This window comes from Fragaria vesca, linkage group LG7 (assembly GCF_000184155.1).
Source record: "Fragaria vesca subsp. vesca linkage group LG7, FraVesHawaii_1.0, whole genome shotgun sequence".
Lineage (NCBI taxonomy): Eukaryota > Viridiplantae > Streptophyta > Magnoliopsida > Rosales > Rosaceae > Fragaria > Fragaria vesca.
Window position 1 is genome coordinate 21,900,754 of NC_020497.1, and position 24,603 is coordinate 21,925,356.

General features: G+C 38.2%; 5 protein-coding genes across 5 annotated transcripts; 2 read left to right on the forward strand and 3 right to left on the reverse strand.

The window, feature by feature from the left end:
• Positions 1–6,127: 6,127 nt before the first annotated feature.
• On the forward strand, positions 6,128–7,010 carry LOC101299819. The gene is made up of 2 exons (XM_004307977.1): positions 6,128–6,319; positions 6,466–7,010. Exons 1-2 carry the CDS (start codon positions 6,190–6,192, stop codon positions 6,840–6,842), a joined length of 507 nt encoding a protein of 168 aa, XP_004308025.1. The 5' UTR covers positions 6,128–6,189; the 3' UTR covers positions 6,843–7,010.
• A 381-nt stretch (positions 7,011–7,391) lies between these two features.
• LOC101300103 lies at positions 7,392–13,442 on the reverse strand. Its single transcript, XM_004307978.1, has 11 exons — positions 13,268–13,442; positions 11,768–11,816; positions 11,582–11,631; positions 11,169–11,234; positions 10,508–10,632; positions 10,299–10,417; positions 10,053–10,181; positions 9,809–9,924; positions 9,622–9,719; positions 8,954–9,380; positions 7,392–7,876 (listed from the first exon to the last, which is right to left on the reverse strand). Exons 5-11 carry the CDS (start codon positions 10,623–10,625, stop codon positions 7,600–7,602), a joined length of 1,284 nt encoding a protein of 427 aa, XP_004308026.1. The 5' UTR covers positions 10,626–10,632; positions 11,169–11,234; positions 11,582–11,631; positions 11,768–11,816; positions 13,268–13,442; the 3' UTR covers positions 7,392–7,599.
• Positions 13,443–13,471: 29 nt separating this feature from the next.
• LOC101300869 (signal recognition particle 54 kDa protein 2-like) lies at positions 13,472–13,972 on the reverse strand. Its single transcript, XM_004309118.1, has one exon. It carries the CDS (start codon positions 13,970–13,972, stop codon positions 13,472–13,474), a length of 501 nt encoding a protein of 166 aa, XP_004309166.1.
• A 3,057-nt stretch (positions 13,973–17,029) lies between these two features.
• LOC101301155 lies at positions 17,030–19,638 on the reverse strand. Its single transcript, XM_004309119.1, has 2 exons — positions 19,271–19,638; positions 17,030–17,851 (listed from the first exon to the last, which is right to left on the reverse strand). Exons 1-2 carry the CDS (start codon positions 19,636–19,638, stop codon positions 17,746–17,748), a joined length of 474 nt encoding a protein of 157 aa, XP_004309167.1. The 3' UTR covers positions 17,030–17,745.
• A 763-nt stretch (positions 19,639–20,401) lies between these two features.
• Positions 20,402–24,403, forward strand: LOC101301447. The gene is made up of 3 exons (XM_004309120.1): positions 20,402–22,635; positions 22,760–22,957; positions 23,557–24,403. Exons 1-3 carry the CDS (start codon positions 20,402–20,404, stop codon positions 24,110–24,112), a joined length of 2,988 nt encoding a protein of 995 aa, XP_004309168.1. The 3' UTR covers positions 24,113–24,403.
• Positions 24,404–24,603: the final 200 nt, after the last annotated feature.

Here is a 24,603-nt window from a genome sequence, read left to right on the forward strand (position 1 = left end):
TCTCTCAAACCCTAACCAAGCCGCAAGATGCTTTCACCGCCGAACAATACGCCTGGCCCCTCCGTCTTCCAGGATCCGGCTCGACCGCTCAAACTCCTTCACACAGCACCGGAAGTTGATTCTGAGCCCGAACCAAAGAAACTTTGTGCCCCAGTACCCTCAGATTCCGGTACGTATGCTTTTGATTCCTCCTCCTTTTATCTTAGTTTTGGGGATCGAAATTCTACAACCCTTTACTTAAAAGAATAAAAATTTTACATGTTAAATTTAGTTCTTGCTCGTCATTCTCGTTTGTTGTGACTTGAAGCAGGTTGCAAGGTAGATGAAGCAAAGGCGTCTTCTGGAAGTTGTTATTGCAGGTTCTGTGATAAAAAGGGCAATCACGTCACTGAAAAGTGCCCCCTGGATCCCTTTTATGAATCTGATTCCGAAGATGACATGTATGAAGAATACAAGGGGGAAAGGGAGGGTTATGTATGGAATTGCTTGTTGGGATGCAGTGGTAGCTTTTGTAAACTTGATCATGGTAATGGTATAACCAGAGGACTATATGTTCGCAGGCTTTGTGACAGATGTCATGAATGGGGTCACTGTACTTCTGATTGTTCAATCAAACCGAAATTTAAAGGCGCAGCTGATGCCGATATGGATATGGGCGAGACAGAGAACACAAGTACTTGAGAATTGAGAAGAAGAAAATATGAGAAATCTTTAGTTATGTGTACTCTTTGAAAGTGCTTGTTTTGTATTGTATTTTAACCTCCCAGTAGTGCTGGTTTTACTCCAAGAAATCACTAATTGACCAGCTCTTATTGCTTCCTTTACCAATGTATTATCGAGTTACCAATTCATGCAGCTAATTGATTAATTTACACGCAACAGGACTTGATCGACGTCGACCAAACCCTACATTCAAGTCCTGCCTCATCTAAGAAAATCCCTATCTATGCTAATAATAAGGATTAAATTCAGTTTGCTCAATTTGAATTTTAGTGCAAAAATGGGTGAGTTTGGTCCTTGAAAAATGATTTTTTTTTCATTGTTAGAATGTTTATTTGCCCTATTTGTAGGTTAAAAAGCTCAAATGTGGATCCCCATGTCAGTTTCAAGTCGGCAAATAATATTATTTTTGAAGCCATATTAAAATTTTGGACTTAGTTGATGATGTTTGAGAGTACAAGGACCAACGTTATTAAAAAAAAATATATGGGACCAAACTGATTATTGACCTAAAGTATGAGGGGGCAAACTGAATTTAATCCTAATAATAATGGATATGAAGCAAACGTATGTTCCATTGTTTTGCGAGTATGATGAGCCTATGACGTAGCGTATTTGTTCTCGATTTCTTTTCACAGTTTTCAGAATTCATCGACCTTGTTAGATATCAGGATTCATCGACCTTGTTAGATATGCATGGTTTGTAAAGAGATTCAAAGTGTATAGTCAATCAACTTAGCTGTGCAGAAAATTTCCCATGCTCATGATTCAACGAAATAGGAAAGAGGGAGAGGAAGAAAGTACAAAGGAGTGTACTACACAGCCTTTCACAAGAAGAAGAAAAAATCCACACCCATGTCCAGTGTATTCACTTCCCAAGGACAAAAATAGATGGAAGTAAACGATATTGTTTTGGCTGTGGCCATAATAGATGTTGTCTTATAGAGGGCTCATCAAGTGAACATGACCACCAATATGAGTCTCTCTTCAACCCTTTCACGAAAACGGAATTGCCGTCTCTCCCTCCTTTTAAGAGCATATGAACCTAGCTTGAAGGTCGATTTGTCCGACCGTCCGACTTCAAATCGAAATGACTACATGGTTGTGGTCATTATACGTTCAGGGAAGAACGAGTTGGATTTCATCAAAGCAGGACAAAATTGGTCGATTCTATAAAGGTCTGGTCTATGCAACTGAACAATTGGGGAAAGATTATTCTAAAAATTAAAAGAAGGTGTGTATGAAGAGAACTACATACAATTTGTGTATAAAATTTCTCACTTCTTAATTGTAATTATTCTAAATAATTAAATATTTACCAAAATTTGACATAAGAAGCTCAGTCTATTTAACAACCTAGCCGCGCATCTTATGCTTTCATCGATCAATATGCCTGGCGCCGCCGTCCTTCACACCGCACCGGAAGTTGATGATGAGCCCCATCCAAAGAAGCTTTGTGCCCCACCACCAGATCCCGGTATGCTTTTGATTCATCCTTGTTTGATCTTTACTTTGGGGGATCGAAATTCCAGTGATAATCCTGTTCGATATATAAATTTATGTTGTAATTATATAAATATTTACATGTTAATTTCGGTCTTGCTCGGTTTGTGGAACTAGATCCTATTATAAAAGGCATAAGAAACCCTAGCATTGCTCTTCGTATCAAAAACCCTAGCATTGTTCTTTCGCGTTCTCATTGACCCGACGCGAGCTCCCATACATGGAGATGTAAGAAAGTAGAAACCTTGCCCTCTCCTTTGGGAATCTCTGCATGCGCCTCTTCTCCTGGAATGAGTTTTTTCCATTAAGCTTTTACTATTGAATTCTACTTTTGTTTTGGTTAACAAGTTTGAGGTATTCTACTTTTCCTGGTGTTTGTGTAATTGGCTTAATCTTACAGTTTGCAAGGCACAGGCTTCTTGTGATATATAATATTATTGCAATTTTTGTGATAAAGAGTGCGATCACATCACCACTCATGAGTGCCCCTATGATCCCGATAATGTCTATGATTCCGATGAAGATGATATTGACCCGAGAGTTGGAGAATACCAGGGGGAAAGGGAGGGCTATTCATGGACTTGCTTGTTGGGATGCGGTGGTCTCGCAGATTGTCCATTTGATCATGGTAAAACCGGAGGATTATATGGTAAAACCAAAGGATTCTATGTTCGCAAGCATTGTGACACATGTGGAAAGGTGGGTCACTGGAGTTATGAGAGTTATGAGTGCTCAATCAAACCAAGATTATTTACATTTACAGAAGAACTGAAAGGCGCAGCTGATGCCGATATGGGCGAGATAGAGAACACAAGTACTTGAGATGAAGAAATTATGAGAAATCTTTAGTTATGTCTGACTGGTGGTATATGGACTTCTTGAAATATATACATCATTGTTCTCTTGCTGCACAATTGTATATTTCTTTACCAAGATTATTTACAAGTCTAGTTGAAACTTTGTGCAGCATGAGACATAATTCTAATTTCTAAACCCTTAAGATACGAGTTTCATTCCGTCGTAAATTCATTGGAAACCCAAAAGAAATAAACAAAAGATGATTTGATTTCACAAAATCAAACCAGAATAGGATTGTGGTAAAGGAAGATGAAACTGGAGCAGAGAATGGATGTAAAAAGCCGAATAAAGACTATAAACAATATTGGTGCAGTGACTCAAAACACAATCATAAATAGTATAAGGGTAACATATTGTATAGTTTTTGTGGTTTGAAGTCGACATCTGTTTAGTCCTTATGGTTTTAATCTGAATAGTCCTTAAAGTCACTATTTTTCATCCAAATAGTCCTTATGGTTTTATTTTAATCTGAATAGTCCTTAAAGTCATGATTTTTCATCCAAATAGTCCTTATGACATTTAACTGAGAAAATTGTCAGAATGACTATTTGGATGGTAAATCATAACTTTAAGGACTATTCAGATTAAAATAAAACCATAAAGATTATTTAGATGAAAAGTTGTGACTTTAAGGATTATTCAGATTAAAATAAAACCACAAGACACTACCAGAAGAAAGGCTTAAGCCGACGAAAATAAGAAAACCAGGCCGACGAATTACTTTTTCGTCGGCTAAAGTCCACGTAAGCCAAATCGTCGGCTCATTTAAATTTTCGTCGGCTATGGTCAACTTTAGCCGACGAAATTAAAATTTCGTCGACTAAAAAATTTATTTCGTCGGCTATAGCCGACGAAATATTTAAGATATTTGTCGGCTAAATTTTGGGACAATAGCCGACGACGTCTTCTGTCGTCGGCTAAATACTGGGACAACAGCTGACGACTTCTGTTTCGTCGGCTAAATACTGGGACAAAAGCCGACGACGTCTTTTTCGTCGGCTAAATATTGAGACAATAGCCGATGTCGTCTTCTAGTATCGTCGGCTAAAGTGATCACCGACGATCCTTTCCCGAAGACACCATAGCCGACGAAGGCTCGTCGGCCTTAGCCGACGAATTAAGCTAACAGGCCGACGAAAATACTTCGTCGGCTAAAGTGCTTGTCCTGGTAGTGAGGACTAAACAAATGTTGACTTCAAACCACAAAGACTAAACAAATTTCAATTCATAGTATAATTAGTGAACCAAGAACATAGATAGATCATATTCCTAAAACAAGTTGACTTCTAAAGTACAACATCAAAGTCTTTGCATAAGCCATTGTACTAAGAGATAGTTTTCTCAAAACTCGTGAAATGGGATTCCAAGACCTGATTGTGGAAGGTGACTCCGCATTAGTTATCAATTGTATTAAGGGAAACTTTAAGTGTCCATGGAGGCTACTGCAACTTGTCCAAGACATCAAGAGTACTGATACGGCTAAAATAGCCTCACAATTTAACCCTGCAAAAGATTGTCGATTGTAGTATAAAGAAGCAAGGATCGTTCATTGCCAGAGATTGAGGGTATTTAATTTCACACACAAAAACAATGTCACAAAAGTGTCTACTGTTCCTGACGAACAGCAGACTAAAATATAATTAACTACCTAATCTACACTACTCAGAAAATTATGAAATTTATAAAACTACACTAGACACAGAGAAGAACACGCAAACAAAATTTCAGGGGATTTGGAGTTTGTTTACTATACTAAATAAATCACGAAATACAGAAGACAAAAGAATAAGAAAACAGTTTTGATTTGTAGTTTGAGAAACAAGACAGAGAAGAGGTTAGGGATTTAGGAAATTCACCACCGAATATGCTTCAAAACAAAGTCCACACAACCAAGATTCCAACTACCAAGTTATGAAAAAAGGTTCAATCAAGAATAAACCGTGAACGCACTGCGTAAATTCTTACTACTTCCATTAACTACTTATGCAAGATGAACGCACCGTTACTAAGCCTTTAGAATAACCAATCAAGGTATAGACGCTATCCTATCAACAAGTTATTCTAAGCATTAAGATCAATGGAAGTGATTGAACAAGTATGCAAAACTAGTGTGGAACCCCTACCTAGCATGCAAGTCTCTCTATTTGGTTTCACCTATTGTCCTATAGGTTTTACTACCTTGAATTAAGCCGTGTTAACCGTTTAGGAGATTAAACAACCTAATTCTAGCCCCACTTACAAGTTCATAATGTTCTATGTATGCATCCATGAACATAAACAAGCAAGAGTTCTCTATAAATCAAAACCAAACAGACAATCCAACAAAGTAATTACGAAATCAAGGTTGTGCAAAGTTTATTGCATAATTCGGGGCTTCAAACCTCCACCCCTAACTAAGATAAACTAGCCACACATCGTTGTAGAAATCACACAGAGAAAATAAATTCGAAAGTTAAAGATTACAAAGGGAAGAAGAAAACTGTGAAAGGAAGGAGTTGACGATGATCTTGGCGACTTCCCCTTGATGGATTCTTGTGCGATGCAGCAACGTGAAGGCTCTCTTGCAGTATGACGGCTCCCCTCTTTTTGGTATTAGGGTTCTGTCTTAAGTAGTCTCTAAGTCTTCAAAGCTTCCTTTTCAGGCCATGTTTCCTTCTTTGACTAGAATCAATGTTTGGGCCAGCTTTTGAATGTCTTCCACATATAATCTGGACTACAATGAGCTGTGGCTTAGTTGGTTAAAGTGTTTAACTGACAACTTTGAGGTCATGGGTTCAAACCTCACGACATATGTAGGGTGTGTGAGTTATTAATAAAAGTTTTTTTTTTTTTTAAAAAAAAGTAAAAAAAAAAGAGAACTACAATGGGTGTATAAACTTTCTCAAATCTTAATACTTTTTTTTTCTTTAGTTCTTTAAAAAAAGAAAAAAAAAAAGAGAGAAGAGAATATGCCCTTAAATATTTACCAAAATTGAAAAGGATAAACCGACGTAAGAAGCTCCGTATAGATAAAGACTGGACCTGCCTATTTAGAAAAAAAGAAAAAGAAAGAAAAGACTGGGTCTGATATCGTCCTCTCCCTCTCTCAATCCCTAACCTAGCCGCAAGATGCTTTCACCGCCGATAAATATGCCTGGCCCCGCAGTCCAGGATCCGGCTGGAAAAGTCCTTCACCCCGCACCGGAAGTTGATGCTGAGCCCGAACCAAAGAAACTTTGTGCCCCACCATCATATCCCGGTACGTATGCTTTTGATTTTGATCTTTACTTTTGGAGATCGAAATTGTAGTGACCTAATTGTGTTCGATATATGAATTTATGTTGTAATTATATAAATATTTAAATGTTAATTTCGGTTTTGCTCGGTTTGTGGAACTGGAAGCAGGTTGCAAGGCACAGGATTCTTGTGATATATATTATTGCAATTATTGTGATAAAGAGAGCGATCACATCACCCCTGAGTGCCCCTATGATCCCGATAATGTCTATGATTCCGATGAAGATGATATTGACCCGAGAGTTGGAGAATACCAGGGGGAAAGGGAGGGCTATTCATGGAATTGCTTGTTGGGATGCGGTGGTCTCGCAGATTGTTCATTTGATCATGGTAAAACCGGAGGATTATATGGTAAAACCAAAGGATTCTATGTTCTCAAGGATTGTATCACATGTGGTAAGGAGGGTCACTGGTGTGATGAGTGCTCAATCAAACCAAGATTTTTTACATTTACAGAAGAGGCGCAGCTGGGCGCAAGTACTTGAGATGAAGAAATTATGATAAATCTTTAGTTATATCTGACTGGTACAGGGACTCCCTGAAATATTAGGTTTGTGTTTCAAATAAATCCTTATTATGTATGTGATAGTGATGAAATTTATCTATTTGGCCGTGTCTCATTCAGAGTAGGAAATTTGTTTTTGTTATCACCATCTTACTGACTTGGTTCTATTGTGAAACCGTAAAATGTATTTGGCTTTATAATGAACTTGCAGGCGTAACAAAACCTACATAATGCTTGCACTGGGTCTAGGGTCGCTGGGTACCGAGGAAAGGCATGTACTAAATCTGCCCATCTGCCCGTATTAATTTTGCGCCTGTGCGCACCAGTTTTATTCATCATTCGACTTTCTATAACTTTTCTGGTATCTTATATAACTATCGGTGCTGATTTTTTGGGGCTCACTGCTGATATGATCTTCCCAGTTCCTGGGAATTATTTGTATTGATACATAATTCTAATATCGCTTCAGCAGTGTTAAACTATGAATTAAATAAATTTTAAAGACCACACATCAAAGGCAAGCTCATTTATAAATGTTCCTCATCTTTTCAGTTCTGTTGTTGGTTCATGAAAATTGATAATGGAGACAACCAGTCCGACATCAGTACTCTTTCGTTCAAGAATGAGGTTAGGGAGAAGAAATCCAAATAGTAACCGTTGGCAACAAATGAAATTATACAAGCCTACTAATAACTCAATAGCATAAACTGATAGAATACCAGACATGAAATATGGTTTTATACGATGTATTTGTACCGTTTAGTTACAGGCGCTGGAGGTAAACTGCATATGTCTTGCAAAAGCACCTTTGAGGTCATCTCCACATAAACCGGCTTGGTAGGAGGCTCTAAGAACATTCCTATGCCTTGTAGAGGAGGAGGAGCATCCGTAACTGCTTTCATAACCTGATATGCCTTTGAAGCCTCACTTTCAGTCCGAAAAAAAACCCGGTAGAAGTGGAAGTTGCCCCTCTTCGCTAACCAACGGGCAACTATTACTTCATTGCCTTGTGGACTATTAAAAAAAGAACATACAAAAAAAAAAAAAAAAAAAAAAAAAGAAACAGAAATTTGGTTAACATGACTTTCTGATATGCATCTATCACTACTAGAAAAGAGGGCTGAGGGGACAAATATATCTGGGGACAGATGAGCAATAGAGACAGACGTATTGATGTGTGCCCATTACTAATTTGGGGACATTTATGTGTGCCTATTGCTGATCTGGGGACACTTATCTATGCCCAAATTGTAGAAGTATGATGGGAGGGCTCACTCTACTTTCTATTCTACTAACAAAACAAATGAATTTAGGCAACTATACATTAGCAATCACTACAAATAACAAAACAAATAAATAACTAATGTATTCTGTTCATGAAACAAGGATGAAGAACTGATGTATAAATTCATTGTTATTTCTACTTTATATTCTACTAACAAAACAAATGGTATTTCTGATTGTGTTTTCCACTTGCAACTCAGAGGTCATGCCATTAGTAAGTTACAATTATTTAGTTATTTAAAGTGATTGTTTTCTTTTTTTATTGCTTCAGTTTATGAATAAGCTGCTGATGGGTGAAACAAAGAAGGGATCATTTGATGCCCGGAAAGATCATTTGGGTCTCATATCTTATCTGCATCCTCTTTTTTATAGTACTCACTACTTCTAAAGAGCAAAGAAGGGTGTAGCTAATGGAGGAGAGATAACATGGATCTGAGGTCTGCCTTTGTTCATTTGTCCTCACCCCAAGGTTGTGAAAGCCATCTTGCTCTACATGTTTTGTTATGATTATTGTTCTTATTACATTTGATAACCAAATTTGATACGCTTCTGAGTTTCTAGATTTAAATTATGTTATTTGCAGCTAATTCGTAGAATGGTTAGATGTGACCGCAGATTACTGAGAAAGTTTATAGGATTAATCATGTGTTCTAAGCTAATTTGTAGAAGATGATATAAGACTACATATAATGGTGGAAGATGTGACAGCACAAATAATATATGTCCCCTAATGCCTCTTTTCTAGTAGTGTATCTACATATATATGTGATTGAAATGAAGATAGAATTGGTTTAAATGTATACGTACCTGAACTTGTCTTTGATGCTTTTGAGTTCACTACCAAGAAGCTTTTCAGAAGAAACCAAGAACATTGTCCGTTGATCATACCCATTCACACTGAAATAATTCTCGTAATACTTGAGGTACACCTCCAGATCATCATGGCATGACTTGTGTTGTTTCTTTGCCATGTTGCACAAGTGGTCTAACAAACCCTTCGAGCTCGGTTGCACATACACAGGCACTCCAGATTCCAAATAAATTCCATGCGGAAAATTTTCTTCCAGAGAATGAGGTTTGTGCGGGGAACCTCTAACAAAGTCATAGATTGCAGAAACCACATCCGCTGACTTGCAAACAACACGATAGAAGTGGTGATCTCCAATCTTTGCTATGCAAGAAGCTGCCTTTATGTTTCCATGCGATACATACCTAAAGTAGTCTTTGAGAACATCTGCAAAGATATATTCAACACACACCAAGAATAGTGTATTTTGTGGGTGGGTTTCGAAACTCATGTTGTTAAAATATTTAGAGTAAACATCCATAGCATCGAGGTTATGTATGTCGTGCCATCCTTCTTTGTCACAAGAATAACTTCATAAAAAATCAAGTAGAAGAAGATTAATAGACTGTTGAAAGTAAATTTCTATGATTAAAAGGAAAAAAAAAAAAGAGTTCAAAGATAATAATACCTTGAAGAGGACCGCCAGTAAAAGGATCATTTGTTGCAGCATATAATGCTCCAAGGGCCAACTCAGCAGCATTTTCAGGGGACATTTTGCGTTCATAACTAGCATAAGTCACTCAGGCTAATTAGTTGCATATATGAAGTCATATGACCTCAGAAACTGAAACTGTATATGTTATATAAGTACTTACTATTTTCCCAAGAAATGCAGTGCATGCTCTCTACCATTTCCTACAGATACATAGTTATGCTCTCCTTCCCAATGCACCCATTGGTCTTTTAGTTTAGTCCGATAAACTTGCAACCCCTGCATAGATTAATATTTTAATCTTTTGAGGTCTTTTTTGTATTATCTTTCACCAAAAAGAATGTAAATAACTTGGTAAAATCAACAGTCAACTATTTAAAGTAATAAACAGGACTTCGATATGTTACCTCTTTTTCATCCCATCCAGCAACTAAGCTACCAATGTTTGAATTATCTCCGTCTACATGAAGATTAGCATTTAGATAGTTGACCACCATATCTAGTACATCCTCGACTTTCAAAGACCCAACTTCAACCTGTGAGGATGACAAACTGTTTAGTATACAAGTCCAAATCAAATAAGTGGAATACACACGATTTTTCTTCGATATGACTGAAAAAAGAGCATGCATGATTGTTTTAGGTATACTTACTGGGTTATTCAGTTTTCCTGTCAAATGTGCGCACATTTTTTCACAACCATCGCCATTTCCCGCCATCAAAATAAGTATGTTTTTACCGATACGTAATATTTTTTTCCCATCGTCCTGGACTGAAATATTAAGAGAAAAAGAAGTAGGGTCTAAGCTTAAGAACGGAAACATAATAGTAGGTAATTAAATACAAGTAAAAAAGAGTTTACATCTCTTCTTATTTGAGAGTCTAGAATCAGCTCCAAGCATGATTCCCGTCACAATTTCCTTCCCATTGAACCTCTCAAAAAAGAAGGCAACAAGAGTTGTTCCTTTCAATCTTGACATCGATCCGCTATAAAGAGTATGAAAGGTAAACACACAATCAGAAAGAAAGGATGTTGGTCCATCTTTATATATAGAGATTCAGGAAAACCCGAATACGTCTATCAGATACAATGTAGTATAGTATAGCATGGTTGAGTGAGCATATAACAGTACTGAAACTTTCCAGACCCAAATACATACATGTCTGCTCAGACCCAAATACTGAAATTTATAGCTAGCCTCTGTGTGTAACATGAACTTCCCTCAAGTGGAATACAAATAAAGAATAAACCCAATTACTGCATATTTTCTACGCAAAAAACATAACATCTATACAAATTTCATTATCCAACATAAACTTAACAGCAACACCTTTAAAAAATAAAGCTAATTGTTGTTCTTTTGGTCAAGACTCTAGAACAATTGCCATCTGACCCACCCCATAAGCCACATGCCCACACCAAACATCATTACCCTAATTCTAATCTTTCAGTCCACCACCCATTCCCAAATGAAAACACAAAATTTACTGAAAGCAAATGAAAGAGAATGAGATGAACTTACATTTTGAGATCGGAGCTCGGTTCTCGGAGGTTGGGGACTTGGAGGTGGACTGAAGGCAAACGTACACTGAAGGTATTCCCGCACACAAAAAAAGGACAGGCATTTTTAATCTCTTAACTATCTTTAAATGTGAGACATGGAATCCATAAGTTAATTTGACAAAAAACATGTCAATCAGCTTTCTTTCCGGTTCATGACATAAACTGGGATCACAATACAGATCACTCCAAAAAATTGAAAGCTTGAGAATATGTGAATCTGATTCATAAATTTGAATCCAAGTCAAGTAATTTTTTTTTTCCGAACAGAAAAAAAAACATCTCTCCCTCTCACTCTCCTTCCTTAAATCCAAACTGAGAAGTCTTGGTCTAAATTAGAATATTAACTGCAAAATTAAGCAAAATATAACTCACCAAGAAAGCAGTGAAAACCTCTTAAACCCAGACTTGGGTGCTGCAAATTCCTGAGAAAATAAGAGCCACAACTAAGAAAAATAAAAGAAGTAAAGAAAGCACAGCAAGTTTCAAAATCATGATATATATATATATATATGAAGACAAAAAAAATTAATCAGCAGGTACTAAACCTGAAGATCTGACCTTGTATCCTTTCCTCCCCCTCCTTTCTTCCAGATTCAGAGCCCCTTTACTTCTCTCCATGAAAACCCAACAAAAAACAAAACTTTGTGTCAGTTGTAATCGAAGGAAATTAATCGTAAAGCGTGAACAAACTATAGACTGCCAGATGCAAAACTGACCAGAAATGTGTTTCTCCGTGACGGAGAGAGAGGAGAAAGGCAGGCCAAAAACGAAACACTTCTATACCCTTAGACCCAGTGACGTATCTATATGAAGGGCTGCTCGCCCAAGAGAAATTTACTATATGAGCTCTTATATACAGCTTAAGGTAGAAATTTCATATATAAGCTCACAGCTCGGTTGGCAAAGGCGCACTATCATTTTGTACAAAAGGTGATGGTTCGACCTCTCCTTACATCCGTTTTATCTTGTCAGTTCTTCCTTTTTAGTTTTCTTTCACTAATATTTTTCTTTGCCTACTTCAATTCTTAATATTTGATGTTTATTTTTGTACGTCAAAAGGACTTGTTAGTCATACATATTAGTATCAGTTAGTAATATTGTAGACTTTGATCTCATACACGTTAGGCTATGAAAAAATTTAAAAAAATTATAAGGAATACCTGAATTTAGCATGGTAAGCATATAAAAGAACTGTCTGCTCAGACCCAAATACTGAAATTCATGACGCAATGCAAATAAATAAACCCAATTACCGCATAGTTTCGTTGCAACAAACATGACACCGTAGTATAGGGTTCATTTTCTAAATCCTTACTATTCATCTTAACCCTCTTAATAGAACTCTCTCCCCCCAATTCCTAAATTCTCTTCACTCCCACTTAGTTTAGAAGCAAACATAGAAGCACCACCATGAATTGAAAGAACTAAAGATGTAACCCTAGTTAGTAAAATATGGTACGGGAATTAAACGTTATAAAATACGTACGTCTACAATTCGTTACGTTTTAGTAAAAAATACTTTTAAAAATTCAACCATATAATACGGATTCGGCAAATTTAAAAATACGATTCGTACGTGCTTAAAACGGGATGCAAGAAATAATACGTATGTAAAAAGTCTGGTACATTTTTATACCAATTAGGTTTAATATATCACTGCATCATTAAATTTCTAAGTTTTGGAGTTTTTTGAACTCTTAATTAATTAGAAGAAAAAAAAACTCTTAATTAATTGAGTCTAGATTAGAGCTAGTCATAGGGAAGATAAAAAGTATCTAGAGTATTGTGTCTTCAGCGTTAATTGTTATGGAATGTTATAAAGGAATAAATATTAATTTTTAAGAATCCGTATTTTCTAATTATAAAATATGGGGAATACGTTTGGTATCAAAAACGCGTTTTTTCCGTACCTTTGCAATGTATATGGAATACGCGCGTTTTCATATTACGCGTTTAACTAACTAGGGATGTAACCATCACAGTAGAGCTTCAACAATTCACATACAAAAACTAAGTAAGATGAAGACACATACAAAGAAAAACATACAGAAACAATACCTGATTGTAGATACTGTAGCTTTCCACCATATTCTACATCCAAGTGATCTGATATGCAAGCATCTCCATCACTTCTCTTACTAACGACCAGAACCTCGTGCAATTTGCACTATACGAGACTTGGAAAAGACTTCTGTATTTGTGCTGTCCAACTCTTCAATTGCCATCGAGTCCATCACGGTCATGTACCACTTAGATTTTGGCCTAGCTTTCCTTATCATTACATTTGGGCATCAACTTAGCACCTGGAAGCATTGAAGTAAGCTGGCTAAGCAAACCCATCTGAGGCAAAGGCAAGTTCTGAGACTGCTCATACATTATCCTCGACGTGAAGGTCCCTTCTGAAAGCTTTTGCAGAAGCTCTGTCTGGTTTTCAAGTTTAGGAGCAACTTCTTGAGTCTTGTTCATAAATCCAGACAAGTCACTCATTCCTAGCAGATGATTGACAAAAGGTTTAACATCGAAAACTTCAAACCCATCCATATTCTCTCCTGTTCCAAAAAATATAACAGAACTCTTTGTTGCTGCAACAGCACTAAGAGTACCACCTCCCTTTGCATGACCATCCGTTTTGGTAACAACAACAGCTCCAACTTCAGCACTTTCCTTAAATGCTTGAGCTTGATCAAAAACAGCCTGACCAATACTGCCATCCCTAACATATATAACAAGATATGGTTTGGTAGCTTCAGCCACCTGATTCATCTCTTAGAAAAGAAATGCTTCCTGCTTGTGATGTCCGCTAGTATCAGCAATCATAGGATCACAGTTCTCCTTAATAGCCTCTTCTTCTTCCACTGCAATCTTCACAGGGTCCGACTCCATGTATCTTCCATAAAAAGGAATCTTTGCCTTAGTAGCATTCTGCTTCAACTGATCAAATGTGCCGGCTCGAAAAGTATTGGCGCACACTAGGACAGGCTTCCAACCCTTTTTCTGATGATAGTAAGCATATTCGGTTCAAGTTGTAGTCTTTCCCGACCCTTGCAAGCCAACAAACATAACCACACTGGGTTTTCCTTCCATCGGACTGAAAGAGGGTTTCATTGGATCGAGCATTTTGCAGAGCTCATTGAGTATAGCATACTGGATGATCCCAAGCTAGTTGTGACTGGCAGCGACATCCTCCAAACTCATTATCTTCTTGATATTGGTCTGCATGTCGCATGGACGAGCTTGAATTGCATGTCGGATTGGAGGAGAGCGCGTGTGATCTCATTAAGGCACTTGTTAAGGACCTTCTCGTCAATCACTCTCGCATTCGATCACGATCGCATTCATCATCTGCTGAAAAGGGCGGGAGATGATCCCTCCTCTGCTTTCTGTAAACATGTAACAAGACTATTTGAGTACTAATGTATGAGGAGCCAAAATTTAATCAATAGTGCAGCTTCCTTCATAGAAAAATCAACAAATATCCAACAAAACTTTCACACAATCATCAAGCTGTTTCGGAAATAAAACACTCAATTACACTAGTACACCGTGAAGAGAGCAAACTGATATATGCCTCCACTTGCTGAAGAAAATGGAAAGGTTGAGTACATAAGCTTGTACCTGATCAAAGATCAATATCTTTCTTTGATTGGATTCTGCTAGTTGGCACCATTACTTTCGGCAGAACTTTTCTGAAGTCACTTAGAAAAACAGACTCTGCAACACTTAGTGCAATCTCGGGTTTCATTCTACAGAAACTGCGTTCTAATTCCACTATTGCAGTTGTTTTCTTCGGACCTATGGATAGAGGAGCAAAATTTGGTACCCAACTTAGAAATTTTGTGTCAATTTTGTAGATTAGCATTGACCTCTGGTCTGTTAAAGCCTCCGGTGTATCATGTGGAGTACCTACCTACAAACAAAAAACAACTATATATATAAATATATCAGTCACAAAATTGATACGCATAGAACAGCTCTGGGGATAGTAAATTTTGCTGTGTCTTGTGGGTGCAAAACATAGCAACATGCGCAAACAGAGCACTAAGCAAACAACTGACAGTGGAAAATCCTTAAACTATAACAGCAAACAGAGCCTAACATACCATCTAGTCTGCAACCATATTCTACTCAAAAAAAATCAACCAATCCAATTAGCAGAGCCTAACACACCATCTAGTCTGCGACCATATTCTACTCAAGAAACATCAACCAATCCAATTCGCAGAGCCTAACAAACCATCTGGTGAACCATATTTATTTTAGTATAAGATTCAACACAGAAGAGCATATCATTCAAATGTTCACCATGCTAGGCCCTCACAGCAACAACCTTTGATCCAAATGCTTAGCGTCACAATATCATTCTTGCTAAACTCTGTTACTATTTTCTTCATCCAACACACTTACTCTCACATCCTTTTCCTCTACAACTAACCACTCACCATGAAATAATCGGGCCAAGCAAGACTAAAAAACCTGCACAAATCATTCAAACAAGAACCAGATCGATAAACAGAATTTCAATATATACTTGATATCCGCAGTAGGATTATTCAAAACCTTCCAGAGTACAACTACTGGTCAAACTCATTCAATTCAAGAGTGTGAGGAGAGAGATAAAACTCATTCATCGTGTGATACTGGATGGCCGATCTTATTCGTACCTTGTTATTCTGTGCGACTGAGAGAAGCTAGAGGACATGCGAAACAGAGGCCTTCCGGCGTAACTTACGGCATCGGCAGCTGTCCTCCTCCGTTTGACAAGGCGTAACTCATCATCTCCATGAGTTATGATGAGTTTTCCGGTACATATATATATATATGTACGTAGTCCCTTCGCGAACCATAGCACCGGCAAGAGCGCACGGTGGAGGATGAGGAGGAAGAGGAGGAGGAAGCAGTTCAGGGTGGGTTTCTTTTTCGACGCAGACGCAGGACTTTGCGGTTTGCTAAAAACGTGAAAGGAATAATCAAGGCTGTAAAAACGGCTAGGTCACGTCTATTTTACGAGTCCCAACCAACCAGAAAATAAGAAAAAGAAAAATAGAAGAAAGATGATAAGATTTTGTTACCTGGGCCGCATGCGAAAGTTACATACCGCATGCGGAACCATGCGGACGATGGACCACACGTATTGGATTCGCATGCGGATTCATATCGACGGATCAACATCAAATTTTAATTAGACAAACATTGACTAATGTATGATTTTATATCATTACATGACGTTTCAATTAAAGACTTACTATCTCTCATTTGATTTCGACAATTCTCAATCAAAATCCGATTTATCATGACCGTGTCGCTTGTCATTATAAATAATGGGTTTTTTTTTTTCATTTATTCTTAACTTGGACATAATTCCCTAAACTTAAACCCTTATGACAATTTTTTAGAATGTGATTTATTCTTTTCATTTTTTGAATATAGTTCTATTCTTAGCTAAACTTGAACTATTAAACCTTATTCATATCATGATTATATATCAAAAAGGGAAATTGGTAAATTTTGAAATGTGAGCTTTGGCAGTAAATGTCGTCATTGATACTACCAGTCCGCAATTATGATGAATTGATTAATATATGGGCCCCAAGCTGAAGTCAGATCTAACTGCATGATACATTAAAATTACCACAGTGTTCTCAAACCTTATTGGTGAGAATCATTCGATGATGCGACAATATCTGAGAAAATATAAATTTGCCAGCAAATGGCACATGAATGGGAGGTGTTCTCCGGCGGCAGCAGCGGTGCCGGAGACGACTTTTTGGGCCTCGGCTGCTTCGACACCGTTCCCCCGCCCGCAAAACTTTGAGGAAAAGCTCTCGTGTATTTTCATGTCTTATTGATGCCACATTGCCACAAAAGCTTTGCTTATCTGTTTTGCTTTACCCATTATTGGGTGTACATTGGATTCTTCTTTGCAGAAACTCACATGTCTTCAAAAGAGGGTACTTCCATGTTCCACCCACACTTTGGACTTTTGGGCAGTATGGTCGGCACTCGGCACCTTGTATATCTCCATGCTTGTATTCCCATTCCCCTAATGAAATGCTTTGAGAGGTGACATTTCACCCCAGTTCTTACTTCTATGATTGTTTTCCCTTGTATACTTCTTACATATGATTTTTTGGAACTGTAGTTGAAAACTTGAGGCAGCATAAGACATAGTTCTAAACCCTTCAGATATGAGTTTCTTTCCGTCGCAAATTCGTTAGGAAAAAAGGGAAAAAAATTGCTCATATGTCTGGACTTGCGAAATCGATTCTCATGTTCTAATCAAATTTCACGTCTCCAAGAGCTCAGAAAACAGGAAATGCAGCCTCTTTGCTTTCACAGAGTAGCAAGTAGCAACACAACATAACCATAAATAGTGAACCAGGAAGATATATTATCAGTCATATTCCTAAAACAAGCTGCCTTATAACTACAACAGTCCATCTAATCGGGCAATTTTCAATAATTTTTAAAACTTTGGCCAGATTAAAATGTTGAAGTGTACCCCTTTTATACCCTATTTTTAATAACTGGGCACTTTCTCAGGGACCTCCAAGCACTGCATTTTCAATGTCCTCTCTGCTCAGTGCATAGCTAAATCTCCTCTCCATATCCTTTTCAAGATTTCCAGGTCCAGTCTTTAGATACCTACATCACAAGTGCACTCTTCAACAATTTAACATTCAACATAGTAGAACAGTCTAAAGAATCAATTCCAATCGATGATGTAGAGCACCGGAAGGAAAACACAACAGGGGAGTGTCTTCTATAGGCTATATGAGATTAAAATAGAGCAGTCATCAGGATAGGAAATGGGTGAGCTACCTCAGGCAGTAAGAGACTAAAGCATCTTAATATTCAAAACTTCTCCCTTTTTCTGCAATTATTACTAGGTCATGTGCAATGGAAGTAGTTTATAGAGTCCCAAGGAATGGAATGAATTATGAACATCCTGATTCTTAAAGATCATGATCATGTCTTTGGTGTGAGGTAAGATCCCTTATCTACTAAAGATGGGTAATTTCAACGTCAAGATCAATACATAAGAACTTCTCAACCATACTTGGAATCTTGCAGTACTATGAATAGTGGTTCTAAGATAGAACATTACGAGGCATCAAGTGCAGAGAGATTCTAAGATGATTTACCATACAAATAAACCTTTACTGTACAGAATTACCACACTCGTGTTCATGAAAGACTGAACCTAGCTATTGGAGCTGACAGAGAGACTTGAAATCAATATCGTGTACTGCATTTGTTTCCTTTTCCTATAACTAAACTAAATACACTGTGGCAAATACCAGTATAGACATATACATCATATTGTCTATGTATTGTATGAACTAACATGGCCTTCCTATGTGATAATATGCTAGTAACAAACTCAATACTCAAAAAAGTGATCAAAACTCCACACAGAGCCAAAACAACTGTTAAAAATCAAAAGAAACTGCTGTTCTTTCTTTTCTTTTTGGAAAGTTCCCTATTTCCTATAGGGAATTGAAACCATGTTTTGTAGTAGTTACACTATATGAATCTGGTCATAGAACCTCTTTTCTATGATTGAATCATGACTCATTTCGAGCTTCGTACTCCTTAGAATGATCTCACTCGATCAAGCTTTTATGAAATCCGAAACAAAACTGCTACATCATTTCTATTCTACATTTCAGGGGAACCCTTTTCCTCCAGTTCGACAGGTCACCTAGGTCAAGCTGATATAGTAACTCACACACTATCACAAATTCAAAGCTTGAAACTTTCAGAGGTGATTGATTACTGCAATCCCATTACCATCAACAAACTATCAACATTAGCTATACTAATCCAATTTCGATGCTTGAATTGTGACTCATTTCGAATTCAACATTTCTTATCATGATTAAAGCTAGCAACAATTGAATAATTACTGCAAACCAGTAAAAACTAAACTTAGCTAAACAAAATGGTACTACAGCACCAAGCAATCAAACCAATAATCCAAGACTCAAACTTCGAAATCAATACTACACAAAATTAAAACTACCGAGAGAGCAAAACCCTAACCCTAACCCTAACCCTAACCTGACATAGAGATCGGTGACGTCGAGTGAGAGCTGCGCGTGCCACTCCGGCTTGTCGATCAGCCAAACGGCGCGGTCCTCTCTGCTCTGGAAGAACCCCAAGCTTCTCAGCCACGCCTCAATGCAAGGCAGACTGTGAGAATACAGAGGCTTCTTCTTGTCCGGCAGCCGCTTCAGCCACTCGTCCTCCGGCGCCGCCGAGACCTCCTCCGCCTCCGACGACTTCGAACACACCGGAATCGCTAGCCTCCTTCGAGAAGACCGAACGAGCCGAAACGGCGTCGCTTTAGGCGAGAGTGAGTAGCGAACAGAGTAGTTTGGATTTGAGAGGAAGATCAAATTGGAAACGGAGAAGAAGACTGTCGACATTTTTAGAGAAAGCTTTCAGCTTTGAAGTGTAGGATAATAACAAAGAAACTCGTTATCTGAAAGACAAGTTTAATATCAGCCGTTGGATCATATTACGGCCCTGATCGCTCGACATAATTCGATATATATATATATATATATATTTTTTTTTTTTCTAAAAAAAATAAATCGATATACAGATTTTTTTTTGAAGTAATTAAATGATTATTTAGATCGCTTAAAAAGATAAACAATTAAAGTTGGTTTAGGAGCACCATAGGAGCAAGAGTATGAGAACAAAAGTATGAGCTACACTGTTTGCTCGTCGGTTTATTTATATGGAGAAAATATCAAGGTGATGTTGTATAAACAATTAAACATTATAAAATTAAATTACCTAACAATGAATCATCTTCAAACATGTAAAATCAAAAAGTTAAAAGATTCGAGTCGCATATGAAGTTTATTTGACTAAACAAACTTACGTAACGAGTCAAACGAGCTAAAAACGAGTCGAATAAAAATCGGGCACCATCAATGTCGAGACTATGTAAGAGCCGAGGAGTAAAATAATAACAAACTCGTTATCTAAAAGACAGGTTTAATATCGGCCGTTGGACCATATGTACAGGTGTGATTCGAAAACCGAAGTTAACCCGCCAAACCCTCATTCCCCATTTTCATTTCCCACCAAAAAACAAAACCCACACGACGCCGTTTTGCTCCAATTCCCCCTTTCTTCTTCAACCCCATAGTTGCCTCTGCTCAGTTCCATTTGTCTCAGATGGCGATGGCTTCCGGCTCAAATTCCGGCGACCCAATCTCCTCCTACACCCAAACCCACCGCATCGTCCTTCTAATCGACCTAAACCCACTCCTCCATCTCCAAGACCCGACCCAATACCTCACCTCTCTCCTCTCCTCAATCAAAACCCTAATCTCCTTCCCTTCTCTCTCTTCCTCTCTCTTCGCCGCCAGGCCCTTCTTCTCGTCTCTCTCTCCTCTCCTCTCCGCCTCCAAGCTCCCGTCTTCGTCTCTGACGATCTCTTTCAACTCGCCGGAAGACACTTACCGATCCCTGTCTCAAACCCTGGCGTCTCTCTCGTTTGACCGGAAGTTGACCGGGTCCGATTCGCCGCGGGGAGCGTCTGTTGCGGCGGCGATGCGGCAGCTGGTGCATGATTACGCTTGGGAGCCGGTGATCTGCGACGCCGCCGCGGCGGAGACCGGTACGTTTTCGAATTGTGGTGGTTTGAGGTCTAATTTGGCTGTTGTGTTTTCACCGGCGTGTCAATTTGTGAATGAGTTCTTGAATTGTGAGAGTTTGGGGGATTTGAATGTGTTTTGTGAGAGGTTTCGAGGGGTTTTCGAGAATGTGGATGAGGCATTTGTGTGTAGAGATATTCAATTGAGTTGGGTTGATGTTAAGTATGGATTCGATTGTGGTGAGGATGAGGTTGGATTGAAATGTGGTGTTTTTGAGAGGGGGGTTAGGAGTTTAGGGTGGGGGTTTTGCTCATCTGATTCGATTGTGCTTGGTTCGGCTCTTGTTCCGTTTGGTTTGATTTATCCAGAGATTGGGGTGTCATCTAGGATTTTCGGGTGTAGTGATCGATATAGGAAGGTTAGAGCACATTTGAATCTTGAGATTTTGGATGTAAAGGGGATGCCTTTGGAGTGCAAGTTTTGTGATCTTGAGTTGGTTGATTTGAAAATGTTGCGTAGGAGTAGAGGTGATGATGGTTTGTTTTTGGTGGAAGGCATGAACTCACAGACAAGAGGTCATGAGGTGAAGAGGCTGTTCTGGGGAAGTGTTGGCAATGGAGTGTTGAAGATTCAGGTTAAGGCTTTGCAGAAGGATAGTGAGTTTGCGAAATTTAAGGGGGAATTGTCGGATCCGATTCTTGTCTATGAAGTTTCAGGAAAAGATGGAAGAGAAGTTTCTGGTGGTTTGTTTGTTGATAAGGTTCTTGAAATGCTATCAGTGGAATTGGATGAGTTTGTACCGAGGAAATTGGTGCCTGTGTGGCAGATTCTCTTGAGTTTTATATACAGGGAGGGTTGCTGGGCTTTAGTGTCTATTTCTAATGATAGTGGTGTATCACATACTGGAATCCTTAAGCCTTTTACAGTTTCATCAGCTCTTCTGTTTGTTATGGAGGAAGGATTTCATCCTCACGAAAAAGGGCATGGGATCGGTGCAGTTGTTAAGGGTCAATCTCATCCAAAGATGAACAGTGAGATGTGCAAACCTGATGCTGATTTGGATGACTTGTGTGGGTCACAAACTGGGCCTTCACCATCTGATAAGCATGCTGCTGAGATTGATGGAAAGAAGAAAAGTAGCAAAAGAAGTTCACATTCACTCGAAGATCTCACCTGGAGTTCTTTCTGTAAGGCAGCATTCAAATTTTCAGACTTACATTTGGAAGAGATTTACTTTGCCAGGCAACGTAGCAGCTCAAAAAGGTTGAAATTTCTGAAATGCTGGATGAAACAGATTAAAAAACTGAAGTATCCTATAACGAAGGAGTCTAAGGTGCACCAGGAAAACCAAAAGGAGATGAGCAATAGGTTGGATTTGTTGCACCAAGAGAGCGAACAGCCAATGTCATCGTCTGGTTCAGCTGGAGAAATTTCTTTCTCTGTGGCTTTTGGAGTACAGGATGAAGCTGCTCAGGAACATAGATTACGAACCTCAGAAGATTTTTTCAGTAATTTCTTTGATAAGATCCAACAAGGGCTAGAATCTGAAGCAGTAGACTTGGGGGCATTTGCACAGCGGCTTGTGAGTCAATCAATATATTTCTTGACTCAAAAGCATAGCACAACATCGCCTTCAGAAGATCAAACTCCTGTAAAATCTGACAATCTTGATGATTTGGTTACTGCTGAACTGTTAAAACTTTTACTCAGAGATCCCAAGGATATGGTTGCAAGGCACAAAAGCTATGATCCATCTTCTCAAGCATCTGATCCTGGATGTGAAGGCTTTACTTCAGAAATAATAGTTCGAGAGTATCCTTTCATTTATCAGTTGATCGTTTTATTTTCTTTTATACTATGCATAATCAATTCTACATTAATGCTATGTAAACTTGGCCCTTTGTTACTGTTACACTTTTCCTTCACTAGCACAAAGATATGAATTACAGATACTTTTCCGGATGGAGATTTTACAATCAGAAGTTGGAGCAAGTATCAAAGATGCTGTGAAACAGAAGTTTGTGAAACATATTTGCACGCTTTTGGAGACCATTCGTGCTCGGTGTCATCTGGAGGGAGGCTTCTTTGGTGACTGGACCCTAGAAAATTATGCTGGAAAGATGATAAAAAGCAGGTAAATGAGTCACATGTATAAATCTAATTACCCATAACTATTATTTTCTAATGAAATTAGTATTAATGAACACTGAAATGGTAGAACTCAGTTATTTACCATGAAACTCCAATATATGTTTATGTTTCGCCTGTGAATGATACTTTTATCAGTACTTCGATGAAACATGTAGTGTTGAAACAATTATGTGATTGATTTGTATGCCCTCCCAAAAGGCCTTTGGGGATAATAAGAAGAAGGGGGACATATTGACAGTCAAAAATATTATATTATCTTCTTATTTTACATACAAAATTGATGACTCCTCATCAGGCTGTTGAAGGCAGGGTTGACAGAGAACAGAAAAGCTAAATACCTCCTTTGCATAATTTCATACGACTTAAGTGACTTTCCTTATTAATCTAGATTTGCAACCTTGTTTTTCTGACACTATGTATACATACAACTTTTGCAATTGTGTTCTGTATGTTGCAATAGTTCATTCCTTTGTTTTCCAGACCCCAAAAAAGACTGCCCAAATTTATGAGAAAACACTGCTTTTATGTTTGAAGAAGTAGGATTAGGCAGGTAGACTGATGAATCAATTCCCAAATTTTCAGGTACTGTCAGACTCTTGAAGACGTGGTTCATAAAATCTACACAAAAATGGATCTGTTACTGTTTGATGATGAGGAAGAACTCCCTAATATTTTATTCAACAGCGAGGATAGCAGTCATTCATACAAAGAAAAACCAGGGAAAGATGAGGTGGGTGAAAATAGTAGAGTCAAAAAATTGGTATCAGCAGAAGATGAATCCCCTGATCCACAGAAACATTACAATGGAAGACCAAGTGCTCAAGTAGTTAAACAAGAAGAGCATGCTCGCAAGTTGATGAAAGCTCAAGAGAGTAGAGAGAGGGCTAGGAGATTTGCTTCTTTTACAAGTCGGGTAGCTGATTTGCAGCGAGTTTGGGCCCCAAAACAGCCAAAGGCGTTCAAGCCAAAATCAAATTCTCTTCCAAAGCCAGCTAAGAGGAAGAACCGTACAGATTCCTGTTGTGAGAGAGTGTTAGAAACTCCAATGACAGAAAATAAACGAATCCACATGGATGATGAAGATTACCGTGACTATGGAAGCGGTTCTGTTTCTAAATCATTGTTTCAGGATGACTAGTAAGTGGAGCTGTAGCCTTTCCCTAGATGCAATGGCATGGAGCTTTCCCAGGTATATGCTAAATAATATCTGGAAGCTATTAGGAAGTTTAACCGAAGTTGGCTCATCATAACCATTTCAACTGTCTGATAAAAAAACTGAAAAACATGAAAAATGTGATTTTACTCTGTCAACTCTAATAGTGTTATCAATTTGCTGTAAATGATACGAATTGAGTTGTACTTTAGTGTGATACTAACATGCAAGTGTGGTATCTCTCAGCTGGTAGTTCATTTGTTCAGTCCATGCATCATACACTTCTGAGCAGTTAAATTAAGCAGAAAATGCGACTTGCTCTTTTTTCCTGCTTGTTAATGGGAAAATTTTTGTTTTATAATGTACAGAGTTCAAGTCTAGCAATTCATTATTCTTAGATTTCAGACTGCCAGGACATGAATACCTGAATGTGTGTGCGTTTGTAATAAGGTTAACTCAGAGTGTCCTTGCTAGTT